This window comes from Alternaria dauci, chromosome 1 (genome assembly GCF_042100115.1).
Source record: "Alternaria dauci strain A2016 chromosome 1, whole genome shotgun sequence".
NCBI lineage: Eukaryota > Fungi > Ascomycota > Dothideomycetes > Pleosporales > Pleosporaceae > Alternaria > Alternaria dauci.
The window spans coordinates 2,997,594-3,013,058 of record NC_091272.1 but is presented as its reverse complement, the minus strand read 5'-3'; the positions used below and the strand labels follow the sequence as shown (position 1 = coordinate 3,013,058).

At 52.3% G+C, this 15,465-nt stretch overlaps 5 protein-coding genes across 5 annotated transcripts; 2 read left to right on the top strand and 3 right to left on the bottom strand.

The window, feature by feature from the left end:
- Nucleotides 1-593: 593 nt before the first annotated feature.
- On the bottom strand, nucleotides 594-1,880 carry ACET3X_000938 (uncharacterized protein; the record flags this gene model as incomplete). The annotated part of the gene is made up of 1 exon (XM_069448289.1): nucleotides 594-1,880. One exon carries the CDS (start codon nucleotides 1,878-1,880, stop codon nucleotides 594-596), a length of 1,287 nt encoding a protein of 428 aa, XP_069311180.1.
- Nucleotides 1,881-2,593: 713 nt separating this feature from the next.
- Nucleotides 2,594-2,944, bottom strand: ACET3X_000937 (uncharacterized protein; the record flags this gene model as incomplete). Its single annotated transcript, XM_069448288.1, has 2 exons — nucleotides 2,594-2,764; nucleotides 2,822-2,944. The coding sequence occupies 2 exons, from the start codon at nucleotides 2,942-2,944 to the stop codon at nucleotides 2,594-2,596; spliced, it is 294 nt and encodes a 97-aa protein (XP_069311179.1).
- Nucleotides 2,945-5,271: 2,327 nt separating this feature from the next.
- Nucleotides 5,272-6,619, top strand: ACET3X_000936 (uncharacterized protein; the record flags this gene model as incomplete). Its single annotated transcript, XM_069448287.1, has 6 exons — nucleotides 5,272-5,302; nucleotides 5,353-5,372; nucleotides 5,425-5,511; nucleotides 5,559-5,654; nucleotides 5,707-6,334; nucleotides 6,384-6,619. The coding sequence occupies 6 exons, from the start codon at nucleotides 5,272-5,274 to the stop codon at nucleotides 6,617-6,619; spliced, it is 1,098 nt and encodes a 365-aa protein (XP_069311178.1).
- Nucleotides 6,620-10,186: 3,567 nt separating this feature from the next.
- On the top strand, nucleotides 10,187-11,458 carry ACET3X_000935 (uncharacterized protein; the record flags this gene model as incomplete). Its single annotated transcript, XM_069448286.1, has 2 exons — nucleotides 10,187-10,699; nucleotides 10,754-11,458. The coding sequence occupies 2 exons, from the start codon at nucleotides 10,187-10,189 to the stop codon at nucleotides 11,456-11,458; spliced, it is 1,218 nt and encodes a 405-aa protein (XP_069311177.1).
- A 927-nt stretch (nucleotides 11,459-12,385) lies between these two features.
- Nucleotides 12,386-15,346, bottom strand: ACET3X_000934 (uncharacterized protein). Its single transcript, XM_069448285.1, has 2 exons — nucleotides 14,495-15,346; nucleotides 12,386-14,444 (listed from the first exon to the last, which is right to left on the bottom strand). The coding sequence occupies exons 1-2, from the start codon at nucleotides 15,305-15,307 to the stop codon at nucleotides 12,795-12,797; spliced, it is 2,463 nt and encodes an 820-aa protein (XP_069311176.1). The 5' UTR covers nucleotides 15,308-15,346; the 3' UTR covers nucleotides 12,386-12,794.
- Nucleotides 15,347-15,465: the final 119 nt, after the last annotated feature.

Below are 15,465 nucleotides of genomic sequence, written 5' to 3'. Positions count from 1 at the left end.
TGCAAAATCCGGGTGGCTGCACAACGCCATGTAAAAAGGACACAGCCCAGAGCTAGTGGGTACACAGCCTCCATGCAGTGAGCACACCCAATCACACACACAACCTAGTTCCTTCATAGCCGAACATGTACTACCTCACGAAATAACCACAAACAATGTTCATTTTCTGAACGAATCACGAACTGTTGGTTTTGAAAGGCATACCGGCAAAAAGATCTAGTACATGCATGAACTACTACGCTTCGTTCACAGAACGTGCTTCATAGGAGCACCGAGTTAACTAAGTGGGCTGGTTTTCTTCTCGTCCGTGGTACGTTGGATGCCTCAAGGCAGACACAGGATCTCGAGTCTTTTCAGCTTTTGCAGCAACTTTTTATGTTACTCGTAGTAGCCGGAAAGTGTTTCCATGTGGCGCGCATAATATCTCAAAGCTACCTAGGTACAACGCGGGATTTCGACCGGTTGCGCTAAGGTCATGCCTACCCCCTGGGAGCCTGCGCTAGCGTGCCAGTATCCGACGAAGGCTTATCGAGCTCAGATCTGCATGAGGCTCAAAGAGGTCTCGAAAGCGGCCTTGGTATTGTATTGTCTGCTTAGTAAACGTCCCTTGAAGTCCAGTCGCGCTCCACAGCCATGAATAGGTCTCTGACCGCCATATGCCTACTTAGGCAGCTACTAGGCGTCCTCTGGTGACTTTTACGCGTGACCCCGTTAGCAAGCGTCCGGTTACCGGTCAAAGACTTTGGATGCGCCCACACGACCGGTCGCTTGGCCAGTTTCCAGGCATACTCCTTACGATGGTTCGTCCAGCATTCTGCGCAAATTCCGATGTCCAAGCTGCCTGTATCGAGACTGAGCTGATTTTGTATGAGGTCAAGGAGCGGCAGGATTCGTGACCGTAGTCCGCAGTGCCCATGATTGCTGTCGACCTGGTAGTTGGAGCACTGGCGGAGTGAGGAGAGAAGTCGATCAATGTCTCCAAGATAGTACGTCGGCTCCGTGTTATCATAGATTTTGCCTTGTAGCCGTATCGTGTCGATTTTGGAAAAGAAGCGGACCATCTCTCCTAGTTGAAAAGAATCGCATTGCAGCGACGTATCATACCAGAGCTTGCATTGACGTTCTCCCGACGTGTACAGCTTGAGGAAATGAGCCTGGAGAGAATTGATGGTCTCAAGTATGTACTCTCGCCGTTGTATCAACTCGTCCTCGACGTCTGGTATGTCCCACCACAAGGCTTTTGTATGGTCCTCCTCTATCCCCGGTCGCCACTGGACCGAGTCCCGCATGATCAAGTGCTTTGAATATCGCGTCACCCACGACGGATGATCGAAAAGAAGACCGACAAAGAGCTTTTGCCGTATTCTCTCTTCAGTCTGCGTTGGGACCGGCTTGCCTCTCGATTTTGCATCGATTAGCTGCAGGTATTTCTTTCTCTGTATATGCTTGGACAGACACGCGACAGCATCGAATCGGTCGGCAACGACGGCGAGGTTGGCGAGATTGGCCACGGGAGGATTGGCTACGGCAAGGTCGAGACCGTGGATGGCGCGAAGGAAGTCTGCAACGAGGTTTCGGATCGAAGACACTTTGGCCACGGCTACACGACCGACATTAACGATGGATATGTGAGGAAGCACGTCAGCAGGAGCATCAGCGATCTGGGCGCCGTGGCTCAACTGCAGTGCTTCCAAAGCCTTGGCTAGCTGCTGTCCTTCGTGGAAGCGGTCACTGAGCAGGTTCTCAAAATACCGCGAGTTGAGCTGCAGTGTCTTCGAGTCTACGCGATATGAGAATTGCTGTCCGCCCTCGTCCTGCGCAACATCAAGGACGAGGTCGCCATTCGCGGCGATGGTCAACAGGCCGTCCTCGTCCGACATGGTGTAAGGTTGGTGTTATGACTCTCCAAGGCGTATTTCCTCATGGGTAGGGCCAGAACATTATGGCTTGATCAGATGGCGGTCCGCTTTCGGTGTGTTGGCTGAGAAATTGGAGAGTGAGGTCACAGCCCGCGGCGAAGGCTGAGCGGCCGCCATGGCTGAACCGGCCAATGGGCATCAGCGAGCTACGGCCAGCGGCGCTGGGCCAACAGCTAGGCGTCCTTCAGCTCTACACCACTTCACATCCAGACACAACATCCATCATTTATCCATCATGGAGATATACTCTAATGTCTCGGTAAACAATTTGCGCAAACACCTTGCACTGCTTGCCATGGAGACACGTTGCCGTGGTCTCCAACATGACTTGTTAGTTATCCATACTCCTGTCAGCATCGCACTCTCGATATCGTCAAGACACAAAAGCTGGTTTTGATTAAAAAATGTATTCATCTAAGCAGCGTGACAAACTCCACGCTGGTTGCATATGCCGGGTATATCCTATGCGAAAGGCCACTGCTCCGACGCCCCCAAACCCAGTACAAAAGAGATAGTAGTGTGAAGAAGGTTCATGACCTTCACTCCAGACAGAAGCACGACCAAAGTCGCACCGAAACGCAATAAAATCCACCTGCCTGACTCCGCGACACGAAATTTCATAATGTGTCGGTCATAATGTTGGCAGCGATGAGCCACGTGTGCATGGCGATATGCTAGCACTTTCGGGAGGGAAGCTTCATCCTCATCCACTCGTCGCCGACGATGGCATGCCCGACGCGAGACTCAAAGAACTGGCGCTGCTTCTGCGCGCGTTGGACGTAGTTGAGGCGGCGCTTGTGTACCCTGCCCTTCTTATCGCGGGTATATTCATATTTTTCCTCGCCCTACATGACCGTTAGCACAGATACTTTCACATGCAAGAGTGGGAGAGGGGTACTTACGATAATGGCCCAAAGCGACTGCTCTTGTGGGTTCATGTTGCAGTGGTAGGCCGGCTTCGGAAGTGGCTTCTCGCCGCTGAGGCGGCTGTAGATGCTGTCGACACTAGAGCGAACGGACAACATGGTGAAGTGTGTGGTGGCTGTGAGTCCTTGCGTCTTTGTGGTGGGTCTTGAACGTGGTGGTTGGAATGCTCGCCACGGACGGCTCTGGGTGTAAGTTACCGGACGAGCTTGGGATCGTTGTTGCAGTTGTGATATAAGAGAGTGCAAAGTTGCAGAGTCATGAAAGAGAAAGACGAGTGAACGGTCTTATGCGGCTAAGGCTGTGCTGCACAGTGGTGCTGGCGGCGCGAACCGTAGTTCGCCTCGTTTGTTGAAAAAAAGCCGTGAATTTAATCGCGCAAATCGGGGAGCGGTACCGGCACTGGTGGTTCTGGACGGACCGTGGACCACGAACTGCAGCCAACACCCGCAGAGGGGGACCGTGTGGATTATATCTGACAGGTCGACTAGCGGTGCAACGGAAACAGGTAAGCTGGGGGGTGTATCATGGGACACGGGGTTACTACAGCGAGCATAATTGCGCCAACCGCGATACGCGGCCAGTGGTATGCTTCCAAGCCCCACGCCCAGAGTAGCCAGTCCAAAACGCATCTCCAACACTTTTACTCAACCCAACCACAGAGCTGCAGATCAGAATACAAATTGCACAACCCCCGGCCAAACATTGCATCACGATATTGCGCATGCCTTGGCGCACCAAGCTACGCAACGTCCTTGCGCAGCGCCCAGAAACGCGGAGGCTTGTCGCGAAAAAGATGCGGCCGGCCGCGACTTATATAGGAGACCACGCACCAAATATGAGGCGCAATCGAGGATCTTCATATCCCAAGACTCTTGGCTGTGATCTGTAGGTTAGGATGCGTGTACCGAGAGCCAAATTTGGACTTGCAGCTTTCGTGTGGGGAGTAGATCTGCAGAGGCTGGGTGCAGCAGAGGTTAGACGATGCGCCATCCCGCGCGTTGATCACAGAGCCTCCACGACGCATCACTGCCTCCTTGATCACTTTTGCACCCCACGGGGATTTTGCTGCTAGCTGGTCTGGGTGGGAGCTTCAAACTTTACTGCACTGACTCCATGTATTGCTTACTCAAAATGCCAACTGTCCAATTTCCCAGTTGCCAGCCGTGCAGCTTTCAAAAGTAACTTCTTCCAAGACTCCATGCCACGCCGTGATCATCATATGGTAGTCGCAGGCGTCCCCAAAGGTTGGTATGTGTGCTTATTGGGAGCAACGAGTGGGTGGTGACAAGTCTTGCCCCCCTATCATCCGTGTTGTCTCACTCCTGTGCCGTTCAAGAAACGTAGGGGGCAAGTGCGGCCGCACATCAAGGGGTTACTGCCGGTCGGGCACTTGGCGGTCCATTGGATGAAGAGGCGGTATTCGTAATACACACGTATACCTGTGGCGGACATGTTTCAGCTTTAGAAACACGGCCATGGGGTGAATAGAAGAAGAAAGTGAATGCTCCAATAACCGCCCCTGCTTCTATTGCTCACAACACTACCCCCGGTTATAGCGGTGATCCCCGCAAGTATTGCAATAGCCGTGAAACATTGTTCTGCGGATTGGCTTGGTCGCCCTGAACTTCACCCCGTATGGTATTCGTCTACGCTCTAAGGGCTTTGGCGGACGTGATGCCTTCAGTCTTTGTGTTAACATCAGAAAGCTCTTCTGTGTCGCCGCCTAAGAAGTATTCGGTGAGGTACTGTTCCCTTTCTCTGAGGAGAGACGTGTGGATTCGGTGATGAGACTTGTGTTCGTTGGAAGTACAGGCATCTGCATTGGCAGGCGCTAACCTCACGTGCTGGACAAGTGAACAGACTCGAACGTGACGACCATGAAAGCCGATATCGACATGATGTCTTTCACTTCTTGTGTCTTGATGTTCAATACATATGCCGGCAGCTTAGTGAAGAACAGTAATATGCCCATCGAAGCAAGAACATGTGTTCTGATTCTCCTGTTGGTGTTTCATGTCCGGGCAGCTCACCAGCTGCAGTAGCAAAAAACCTAGTGGTGGCATCATCAGCGTATAAAAGTTCATCAATGTGGATGGCTTAATGTGTTGGAAGTCGATAACTTGCTCTCTCTGTCCATGGAAATCGCCAATGACATGGGAGGCAGCGACCAACAATGCGGCCCTGCGATATCGGCATGCTCGCAAACGGGGTCGAAAAAGCATAACTTGGTCGTGTCTGTGGAGCCTCTGGATGGCGGGAAAGATGAGTGGTGGTAGGTCGATGTTCGGGGCGAGGCGGCCGACGTCGGAGGGGCGAGGCATCTAGCGGGGCTGTCATTGCTGCGTGGGGTAGCTTCACGAGTCTCTGGTAAAACTCGCTGAGCGCGCAGTCCCCTTTGTCCAACTTTAGATCTACACAATTCATCATGACTGCTCACAATATCGTTGTTCTTGCTGGTAAGCCATGTTCCTGCCAATTGGATAAGCAGAGTGCTGATTGCATGCAGGTGACGGTGTCGGCCCCGAGGTAACAGCAGCCTCGACATTTTCGCTGCGCAACTACTCACCACTATGTCCAGGTTGTCGCCGAGGCGATCAAGGTCCTCAAAGTCGTCCAAAAGCACACAGACAACACTTTCAACTTCCAAGAGCACCTGTTTGGAGGAGTACGTTCTCCGCCGTGACGTATAGAATCTGTGGTAACATGGCCTAGTGCTCGATAGACGCACATAACAACCCTCTCACAGACGAGGCGCTTGAAGCTGCCAAGTCGGCCGATGCCATCATCCTCGGTGCTGTCGGCGGACCGGTATGAGCCTCCAGCCTCCAAACCATACAACGCCCTCTGACAATTGCTACAGAAATGGGGAACCGGCAAGGTGCGCCCAGAGCAAGGAATCCTAAAACTCCGCAAAGAACTCGGCACTTTCGGAAACCTACGACCATGCTTCTTCGCTTCCGACTCCCTCGTCGACTCGTCGCCCCTCAAGGCCGACAACGTCCGCGGCGTCAACTTCAACATTATTCGTGAATTGACCGGTGGCATATACTTCGGCGACAGGAAGGAAGATGAGGGCGATGGCAAGGCCATGGACACGGAGCCATACAGCGTCGAGGAGATTGAACGCGTCGTGCGGTTAGCAGGCAGTCTTGCATCTGTTGAGGACCCGCCCCTGCCAGTATGGAGTTTGGACAAGGCTAATGTTTTGGCAACTTCGAGACTATGGCGAAAAACATTCGAGCGTATCATGAAGGACGAGTACCCGCATCTCAAGTCGGGCACCCACCTCATCGACTCGGCGGCCATGCTCATGATCAAGAACCCAAGAGCGCTCAACGGCGTCGTGGTTACGAGCAACTTATTCGGTGACATTATCAGCGACGAGGCTAGTGTCATCCCAGGAAGTCTGGGTCTGCTGCCGAGTGCTAGTTTGGGCGGCATCCCCGATGGCAAGACCAAGCTCAACGGAATTTATGAGCCCATCCATGGTACGTCTTCTCACCTATCGCTGCATATGCGCCTGCTCACAACTACTAGGCTCTGCGCCCGATATCGCCGGCAAGGGCATCGTCAACCCCATTGCGACCGTCCTTTCTATCAGTATGATGTTCAAGTACTCTCTGTGTCTACCAGAGCTTGCGCAAAAGATCGACGAGGCGACCAAGATTACCATTGACAACGGCATCCGCACGGCCGACATTGGCGGAAAGTCAAGTACGAGTGAAGTCGGCGATGCGATAGCCGCGGAGCTGGAGAAGCTGCTTCAGAAGTAGATTTAATAGCGGAATCATGTACGACGAGACGCTGGTGGTCATGGCACTGTGACATGAATCTGAACGTCTTTGACATCGATCTAACCGGACTAATGTCTAGTTCTAGCATATGGTACGCTACCATGCATACTAGCATGCATCAAAACAAAGACATGGTTATCGTTAGGGAAATGTGTGGCTGTTATAGATGCCAAGGAATGTTCGAATACACGTTCGCGAACATTTTCTTTATGTAGGCCAAGAGAAGATAGTTGACGTTCATTAGCTGGTGAGACGATCGCCTGAAGTTGCCGTCGTCTGTCCAAGCGACAAGTCCGAGGTGATACGTCCAAGAGTGCGGCTCAACTTCCCGTTCTGAGCACTCAATTTTATCAGGGGGAGCAGCTGAAAAGGTGGATACGTGGAAGCAACGGAGAATCGTATTCTACCCTCACGATGTCAGATCGTAGCTCGAGTGACGAACACGAGTCCTACGCATGGGAAAGTGGCCCGATAGAAGTCCTATCCTGCCCAGCTCTTACGGCGGAATTACAGCTCGGGATCCGCACGCAGACTTCGGAAAACTAGGATCATCGCTGTGTACAACTGTCTTATACGTGTGCTAAACAGTATGTACAATCGAGTACCCCACACTTCAACCACCGAATGCATGAATCTCGCAGGATACAGTCTGACGACATAGCAGTGTTCGGTCGCCGAGGGGAAATGTACTGAGTGCGAACACGGGCTTCAATCCTGTGCAGCAAAGTGCAACATCTTCAGCTCTAAGATCGGCAAGGGGATGATGGATAGTCTTGCGCCCGCTCTATACCGACTACCAAATGCCCCTCTTGCTGATATACGCGTCAGGGGCTACAGTAGCCTAGACAAGACATCTCAGTTGCCCGTACTCTTGGCGAACCATGACGACACGTCGGAGAATAGACTCCAGACTTGTCGCAGGGCTTAGGACCGGAGAGTAAGACCATGAGATGGTGGGTGTGGAGGAAGAAAGCTGGATGGTGGGAACTTAGTACTGTGGATTTGTTAGTATACCAGGGGAATCGAAGTGTACTGCTCCTGTCGAGAAGAGACAGAAAGTATGATGCGTCGTATATGCTGGAGAGGGTATCGGGCATACGGGTGTTTAGTAGCTTGGGTTACCACAATCGAACTGGGCCTTCATGGCCTGGAACGATTTGTCAAGACCTCGGTGCGGGACATACAGCTAGCAGAAGCGCCAGGAACTAGAAAGACTTGGTAGGCCGTGTACTCCTGATGCACGTGGTCACTGAACTTGGCAGAAGCGTTATATTACTGTGCATGAAGTGATACTGCTTAAACATTGCTTTTTCGAAAGATCTACAGCTTGGGAACAGGAACGCTAGGATTTTTCCAAGACTCTGAAACCAGATATAGTCAACTATATCCGTGCTGCACAGTTACTCCTCGCATAGGGATGTGTTACGACCCTCAAGGTATGGTGATAACTGATTCACAGCGTACTGGGCAAGCAAGGTCTCGGAGCTCGTTAGCTTCACCACAGTATCACAAACGTTCTGGACGTGAACGCGGCGAGCGCATGGCATCGCGGTTTGTCGTGAGATTTGTTTTCACAATCCAACGGCCTGGCGACGTCTCACTGGTTCATATCAGATTCCAGGAGACTGCACTGACGCCTACATATATCACGTCGTTTGTTAAACAACAGGTCCCAGATTAAAGGCATCCCAAGCAACCCAGGGGTAAGACAAGGAATATCTTGCTTGTCATTCCAACTGGCGGGCCGCGATATATATCCGTGCAAATACTGCTTCCCAATCGATAACGCAGGTGATGTTCAGGTGAAACAATCGGGCGGTTGGGATTAGCGGGATCTCATTAGTTGTCCCACCCGGCGCTTCATGGTAAGTCCGTGTTTGCCTTCCTGGGCGATCGAATGGCTGCCCGGAAATGGCGCGGGAATCCCTAATGTCAAGTCAAGCCTGACAGAGATTCAACGGGTTGAGCCCACTTGGGAGCTAGGATGTTGTGCACGGTGTCGTCGGGTTCTAGGTATCTCAGGACCAGAATGCTGTCGAAAACACAAGAGTAACGATGCGGTTCAGGCCACATACGTACTGTGCCTGTTGATGTCTGGCAATTCTTAGGTGGCGTCTATTTTGAGGCATACCGAGGAGAGCCGACGTCGCGATGGCGGCCAAGCAAGCGACGTCCTTGGGATTGTCCTCGTGCGACAAGGAATTGACTCTGTTCACAAGATCCCTTTCGTATTACGTTGCATCCACAAGAAGCGAATCTGGAGCTCGTGCCTAGAGGCCGCGTTGGATGCCCAATGCCGACATTCCTGATTCCGCATACGGGGCTCTGATCCTCTGATCCCAGGCGAGCGTCTGGAAGCTTGTCACCGGGCCTCCCCTGCAGCTGTGGACACTCATGATGACACCTGCACCCCTCCAGTGGGGATGGCAGAAGGCTAAAAGCAGGAAGAACATTTACGGAAGGTGGCATATGTCGCGTAATGGCATCTGCCGCCGGCTCCGGATACATCTTGCAGCAGTTTGTGTTACATGTCAACTTTTCCCAAAGCAAGTCTACGATCTGGATGTCAATATGCTATGTATACAGCAGTCGGAGACAGTAAAACGAAGGGACATGGCGAAAACAAACGTTCGGGAACGGATGATCACACACACGTGGCGAGACCAAGCAAGTGGTCTTATCGATACGACTTTTCTCGCGCCCAAGGACCCCTAGCACGTCAACCCGCACCGGAAAGCCAGCCGAAAAAACGCTGCTGATCTCTGGTGGTGAAACAAAACGCTTCGAATCCCGTGCTAATCATTTTTAGACGAGGTTTAGACAGCAGGCAAAATCTCGTGTGTGATTCCCCGCCTACAACCCCTTGGCAGGAACAAGCGCCGCTTCTATGCTCAAAAGGGAAAGGTGTGAAACAAAGCCCGAGGCTCTCCAGCCAGGAACAGTGAAAACACCACTGCGGTCCTGAACAGAGCTCCTCCAAGACTCCACAGACTCTCGCGTCTCGCTGTTTCAAAACAGTAAAGCCCAATTCGTATCCGCACGTACGCAAGCTGGCCTCCACTCAGATTGGTCACATCGCAGTTAGGGGCTGCCAGTCAGCTCTAGTGCCGGGCACGTTAGTCGACATGCTGGTTACAACGGCCTCCAGCCGCTGGGGACTGACCGTGCTGGGCAGGAACACATACGAGTCCGCCGGCATTTTGTTCCAGTCGTCGGCAGACGATATAAAGACTGGAAGCCGCCCGATGCGGAAGATGGCATCACTCCCAGTGACACACATTCTCTCCCGACAAGCAAGCCTTCGTCGACATTCTTTCTACATTCACTCTTTTGTGTTTGAAAACGCTGGATCGTCTTCATTTTTAAGCTTCTTTGTTGCTATCCAGGAAATTTCTCTCAGGCACTTTCTATATTCACAGTGGGACATTGTCAATAGACTCCCCTTCTCGAATACACAGCACTTAAAGTTCTACTCCCTCATTTGATACCCTGAAAAAGTTACGCAACACGAACACGGTCTTTAAGAATCCATTTACAAGCATCACCATGTACACGAACATCATCTCTGTGCTCGCCCTGGCTGGCGCTGCTCAGGCCCACATGTCGATGTACTACCCAGCTCCCTTGGGTGGAGCCCCTGCCATCAACAAGCAGTCCACGGAGATTGACCCCGAGTTCAACTTCCCGCTCGGCTGCTGTGGCCCTGACGGTGGTGACAGCAGGCCCTCTCCTGGTGTTTGCCGCGGTCATCTCGACAAGTTCGACACTGAGGAGGCTACTGTTACCTGGCAACCTGGACAAGACGCTTATTTCCAACTCACCAACTACGACTACGACCCAGCAGCGCCTGGTGGTACCCACTATGGAGGTTCCTGCCAGGTCGGCTTCTCGACCGACAAGGGCAAGACATGGAAAATGGCCGCTTCATACCACGGCGCTTGCCCACATGCCACGGAGGATGGATCACCCGAGGCCCAGACCTTTGACTTCAAAGTACCTACCGGTATGCCTGAAGGTGACGCCATCTTTGGCTGGGTATGGCTTAATCGCGAGCATGAGGTAAGTCATGAGCAAGACGGGATGCATGTGAGACATATGCTAACTTCGTTACAGGCATTCATGAACTGTGCCAAAGTCCACATTGGTGCTGACTCTGGCGATAGCACTGAGCCCAGCGAGCCATCTCAATCTGCAACGCAGCCCGAGCAACCAGCCTCCTCCGAGACCGAGCCCCAGGAGACTCCTCAGCCAACTTACACACAGCCTGAGCAACCCACCGATGATGAGGAGAGTCCCGAGCAACCTCCAGCTGCTTCGCCTGTTGAGGACAGCCCAGCTGTTACTGTTACCACTGTAGTAGCTACCACTATCTATGCGCCGTACCAACCCACACAGACAGCGACCAACGACTGGGAAGCTTCCGAGGAGACTGATGGCCACTGGTGGAACCGTCCTCACCAGAAGGTCAAGAAAGGCATTCGTCGCTACGCAGTTGATGGCTCTCGCTGTGAGTGCCGTCGCGACGAACTTACTCTCGCGGCCCGCTGCTCCTGCGATTCTACCAACAAAGCTGTCGAACGTAAGGCTCTTCGCATGCATCGCCGCACCTTCTACAAGCGTGTCGATGCTTGTGACTGGAACTCCGCTCCCAGGATGGAGGTCTCGTACTTCACTGAGGATGCCAACTGTGCCCCAAATGCTAAGGCTAACATGCCTGAGAGCGACTCTTTTGAGTTGGGCTGGGATGTCAGCTGTGGTGTCGTCGAGGGCCAGAGTGAGTATGAGATCAAGACCATGAGCTGTGACATGTACGGTTAGACGGTGATGTGTTAGAAGCATCTCTTCTTGGTACATACCACATACCCTTTATCTTCTTCACACTCGTTCATCACGTTCCTGGACGCTGGATTTATTTTCTTTTCTTCTTTGGGAAATAAGGGTGGATGTTGTACACTCTTGATCTTTACACTTTGACACTGCCCATGGAGGGCAGATTGTCTTGTTTGGTTGCATTTGGGAGGCTTCACTACATCCACGCATACATCTTATAACGGTTGGGCTGGGTCGGCATCGGAAAAGGAGACACTGTACAACACTAGTCATACCGCGAAACAATTGAATACGTTCGCTTTCAGAAAAGTTTCACAGTACGCCCATGGAAGCGATCTCGTGCTGCGAATGTGAGCAGTGATTGTGCTGAGCAAGAAAACATGCACATGCTTGCTTGTCAGCGTCTATGCTAGCGAACACTCCGCTACGAGAGTTTTCTCCACACTTCTGGGCCTTCGACATGTGTTCGTAGTTAGTCTCAAAAAAAGTCACAGGCTATATCACATTTCGTCCAAACCTCACCATTTGCAGCCACACACACAGACTACACAATCTCTGCGGTGACCCGGGACGTGTCATGTAACTCTTATGGATGCTAATTATGTCATTGTGGAGCTATATGACACAACACAGCTTATGATGAGACTCAACGTCACTGCTGAGGGGCCAATGACATGACGTTACCATTTCGTTATTCGCTAGCACGGACGGGTCTTAGGTACGACCACAATGATGATCTATCATTTCATCATGGTGGACTCGGGACGTTGCCGACAGAGCTAAAGGTTGACGTCATGAGTCTTGGTGATGGCAATGGATGTAGTAGGATGGGCGCTCGAAGTGTTCCGGTACCACGTGGCAGTGTGGAGGCGTGTTCCGTGATTATGATAGCGTGCTCGAAATTGCAATGGATGGACTCGGATGCTTTCTGAAAGAATCGCCCTGTGTATTTCCAGATGGAGATGCTGAACTGATTGAGAGTTGGACGAAGAATAAACCACATGAACATGGCTGGTCAAAACATATACTGATGAAAACCCCACTCTTCCACGTACTAGTCGCATGACCAACATGCACCAACATAAACAGTAAACAAGAATAAATAGAAAAGAGCTCGGCTACCTACGTAACAGCCCTTGACAACGCCAGCATCCAAACCATCATGCTCGTAACCAAGTGAGCGCAGTATGTGCCTCCATCACCCTGCCGACCCAACTCCATTTTTTGGTGGAGGCTTCCATAAATCCGGACAAGATCCCAACGTTACGACCGGTGCCTCATATCCAAACCCCTTCATAATGCGTACAACAGGAGGCCAGGCATCCTACTCCTGTGTCTTTCCTCCGCCCATACGTTCAATGTTAGAAAGTAGCCTGCTCTTCCCACCACTTTGGCTCCGATTCAGTCCGGGAGTGCCCTGGAATTTTAGACCACCTGGTCCACGAAGACCGGACGGTTTGGCGATGGCACTCCCTGTGCGCTCGTTCATGACACCTAGACGGTCACCCATAGCACTGCCGGGGCGTCCGCCTCCGACAGCAGATACAGGGCGGGGAGTGCTGGAGCCACCAGCAAGGAAGCCTGTGTTGCGCATTGCTTGCTGGGGCGGTGCTTGTTGTTGTGGTGCAGCGGGCGGCGCAGAGCTGATTTGTGAACGGCGAAGGTCTTCTTGTTGCATTTCTTCCATCTTCTCACCACACATGGACAACATCTGTTCGGCAGCTGCTACCAGCTCGCCTTTCTCAATGCGCTCAGCCTCGAGATCCTCCACAAGTATGTCATGAGATTTGCGAAGGGAATGAAGCTCAGACTGCAGGCCAGCGAGTCTAGCCTTGAGGTTCTCGATTTCGGCTCTCTGCGCTTCTAGCATCTGAGCGTCTTCGGCGTTTCGCGTAGACTTGGAGAGAGACCCTCCTTGGTTTTCGTCCTTGGAGTTTTGCTGATCAGGGTTGATTCCGCTGAATGCGTCGTCACGTTTTTTCTCTGCCTCCTCAAGCTGTTGTTCAAGACTGACAATCTGCGTCCGAAGCTCCTTGCACTTTTCATCGGCCTTCTTCTGGTAGTTGTCCTTGAGGGCCTTGATCTTCTTCTCGTGCTTAGCCTTGTAGGCTGTATGTAAGTCGCGCGCAATTTCGTTGACCTTCTCAGCAATCGCGGATTGGCATTCGAGCTCAGAGTAGACCTTCTTGTTCTCATCTCCCTCGTCGTTGTTGATGAAAGTTGTCATATCGACGTTCTTGCTTTCAGCGTCAATGACTTTGGTCTCAAGCTCAGCGGATCGGCTCTCAGCGTCATCTGCACGCTTTTCAGCATCAGCTAACCTCGCTAGGAGATCTTCACGCTCAGCATCATTACGCGCCATCTCGGCCTGGACATCTTGCAGAAGTTTTTGCACCTCTTCCCCCTTCGATTTCCAGTCGACCATCTGGGTCTCTGCATATTCGCGAGCTGAGCGTTCATCGCGGACGGTCTCCTGGGCTTCGCCAACCCGGCGCTCGGCATCGGCAATGGCTTTTGAAAGAGCATCGATCTCAGCTTCTTTGCCGGACAAGCTAGCCGTAAGAGACGAGACCTGAGACTGGAACTGAGATTTTACAGACTCTAGCTCACGAATTGTGACAGTGGGCAGCGAACGTGGTGTTGGTGGCGGAGGCAGCTCGAAATCCAACAAGTTGAACATTTGGCTTCTCTGGTTCGGGGTGGCAGGCACTTGTGGTCCACCTTTGGCCGGTGACCGCTGGTTGTGGTAGTATGTGCGGAGGTTTGGCTCCGCAGAAGACTTGCTAGGCGAACGGCGTCCGCGTCCTGCTGACTCGCGACGGGATGAGGAAAAAGATTCGATTTGAGCTGTAAAGTCTAGTAGTAGGTTTGTAGTATCGTTGTCGTTGTATGCACGCCGCGGCGTAGGGCTAGGTGTGCGTTCGGATCGGCGGACCGTGGAGGGGGTCATTTGAGGGCGAGCACGAGGCGTAGCCTTGTCAAATTGTTAGTGTTTTGCATCAGACAGATATCATACAGACTCACATCTGGCATCTCGCTCTTCGCAGGACTCTTTTTTAGGCCCGCAAACTTTGTCATATCTATTCCGGGCATTTCTGAAAAGTTGCTGAAGCAGGTATCGTCAACATCCAAGGATGTTGCGTCTGGGCCGTCTGGGCCGTCAGGGTTGAAGTCTGTATTGTCCATACTCAAATCAATATCGTATTTGTCGTTTCGCGCAGTTTGTTTCCTTGGGGTTTCCCGATTCCTCGAGTTACTCTCTTCCATGAATTTCATTGCGGTCGTCAAGCCTTCATTGTCACGAAGAGCTGACTCCTGGTGAGAAGAAGCCGGTCGTTTTGACGGTGTGACGGATATTTGACGCTGGTGTGTATGTGTTGGCTTGCGCTGAGCCGTTCCGGGTGACTGGCTCTTGTGGGAGCTGCTGCTCATTGCCGACCCCGGTCGCTCGATGGCAGTCTCCCTGACTGATGAGATATTTTTATTGGGTGTGTGTTGATCGCCGCTGCTAAAATTGAGTGCCGCGTCGTCGAAATCGTCCATGAGATTCTTCGCCGGGAGCGTCTTCATTGGGCTTGTGCGCTCTTTCAGCCCATACTTCTTCGCTGGCGACACCCTGAACGCAGACTGCGGTGCGCTGTCGTCCAGGTCGATTAGTGGCTTCACGGGTGTGCCCGCTGCGTTGGGGGCAATATTCTCTTGGTCTTCGACGTCGATCTGGTCCATAAAAGGCGATGAGGGAGGGTCGTTGTACGCCATATCGATATCGTCAATGATGATGTCGTCAGAGTAGGTGTTGAGCTGTTCCGACGAAAGACTTGACATTGGTTCCGCCATGTGTGCGATTCGGGATTTGCGGTGTCTAGGGTTGGCCAGATTGTCAATTGCAGAGCACACAAGAGTGTGTTGTGGCCGCCTTGTTTACAGTCCGTGCGCACTCGTTGCCCCTTCCCAATACGGTAACCCCCGTTTTGGCCGAAACCCTGAGCCAGCCG

What these genes read in the sequence shown, in the direction of transcription:
- ACET3X_000934 (XM_069448285.1), bottom strand. Translation starts at nt 15,307, where the DNA reads ATGGCGGAACCAATGTCAAGTCTTTCGTCGGAACAGCTCAACACCTAC. An exon ending in CGAAGAGCGAGATGCCAGAT is followed by an intron (nt 14,445 to 14,494) that starts GTGAGTCTGTAT and finishes CAATTTGACAAG; the next exon opens with GCTACGCCTCGTGCTCGCCC.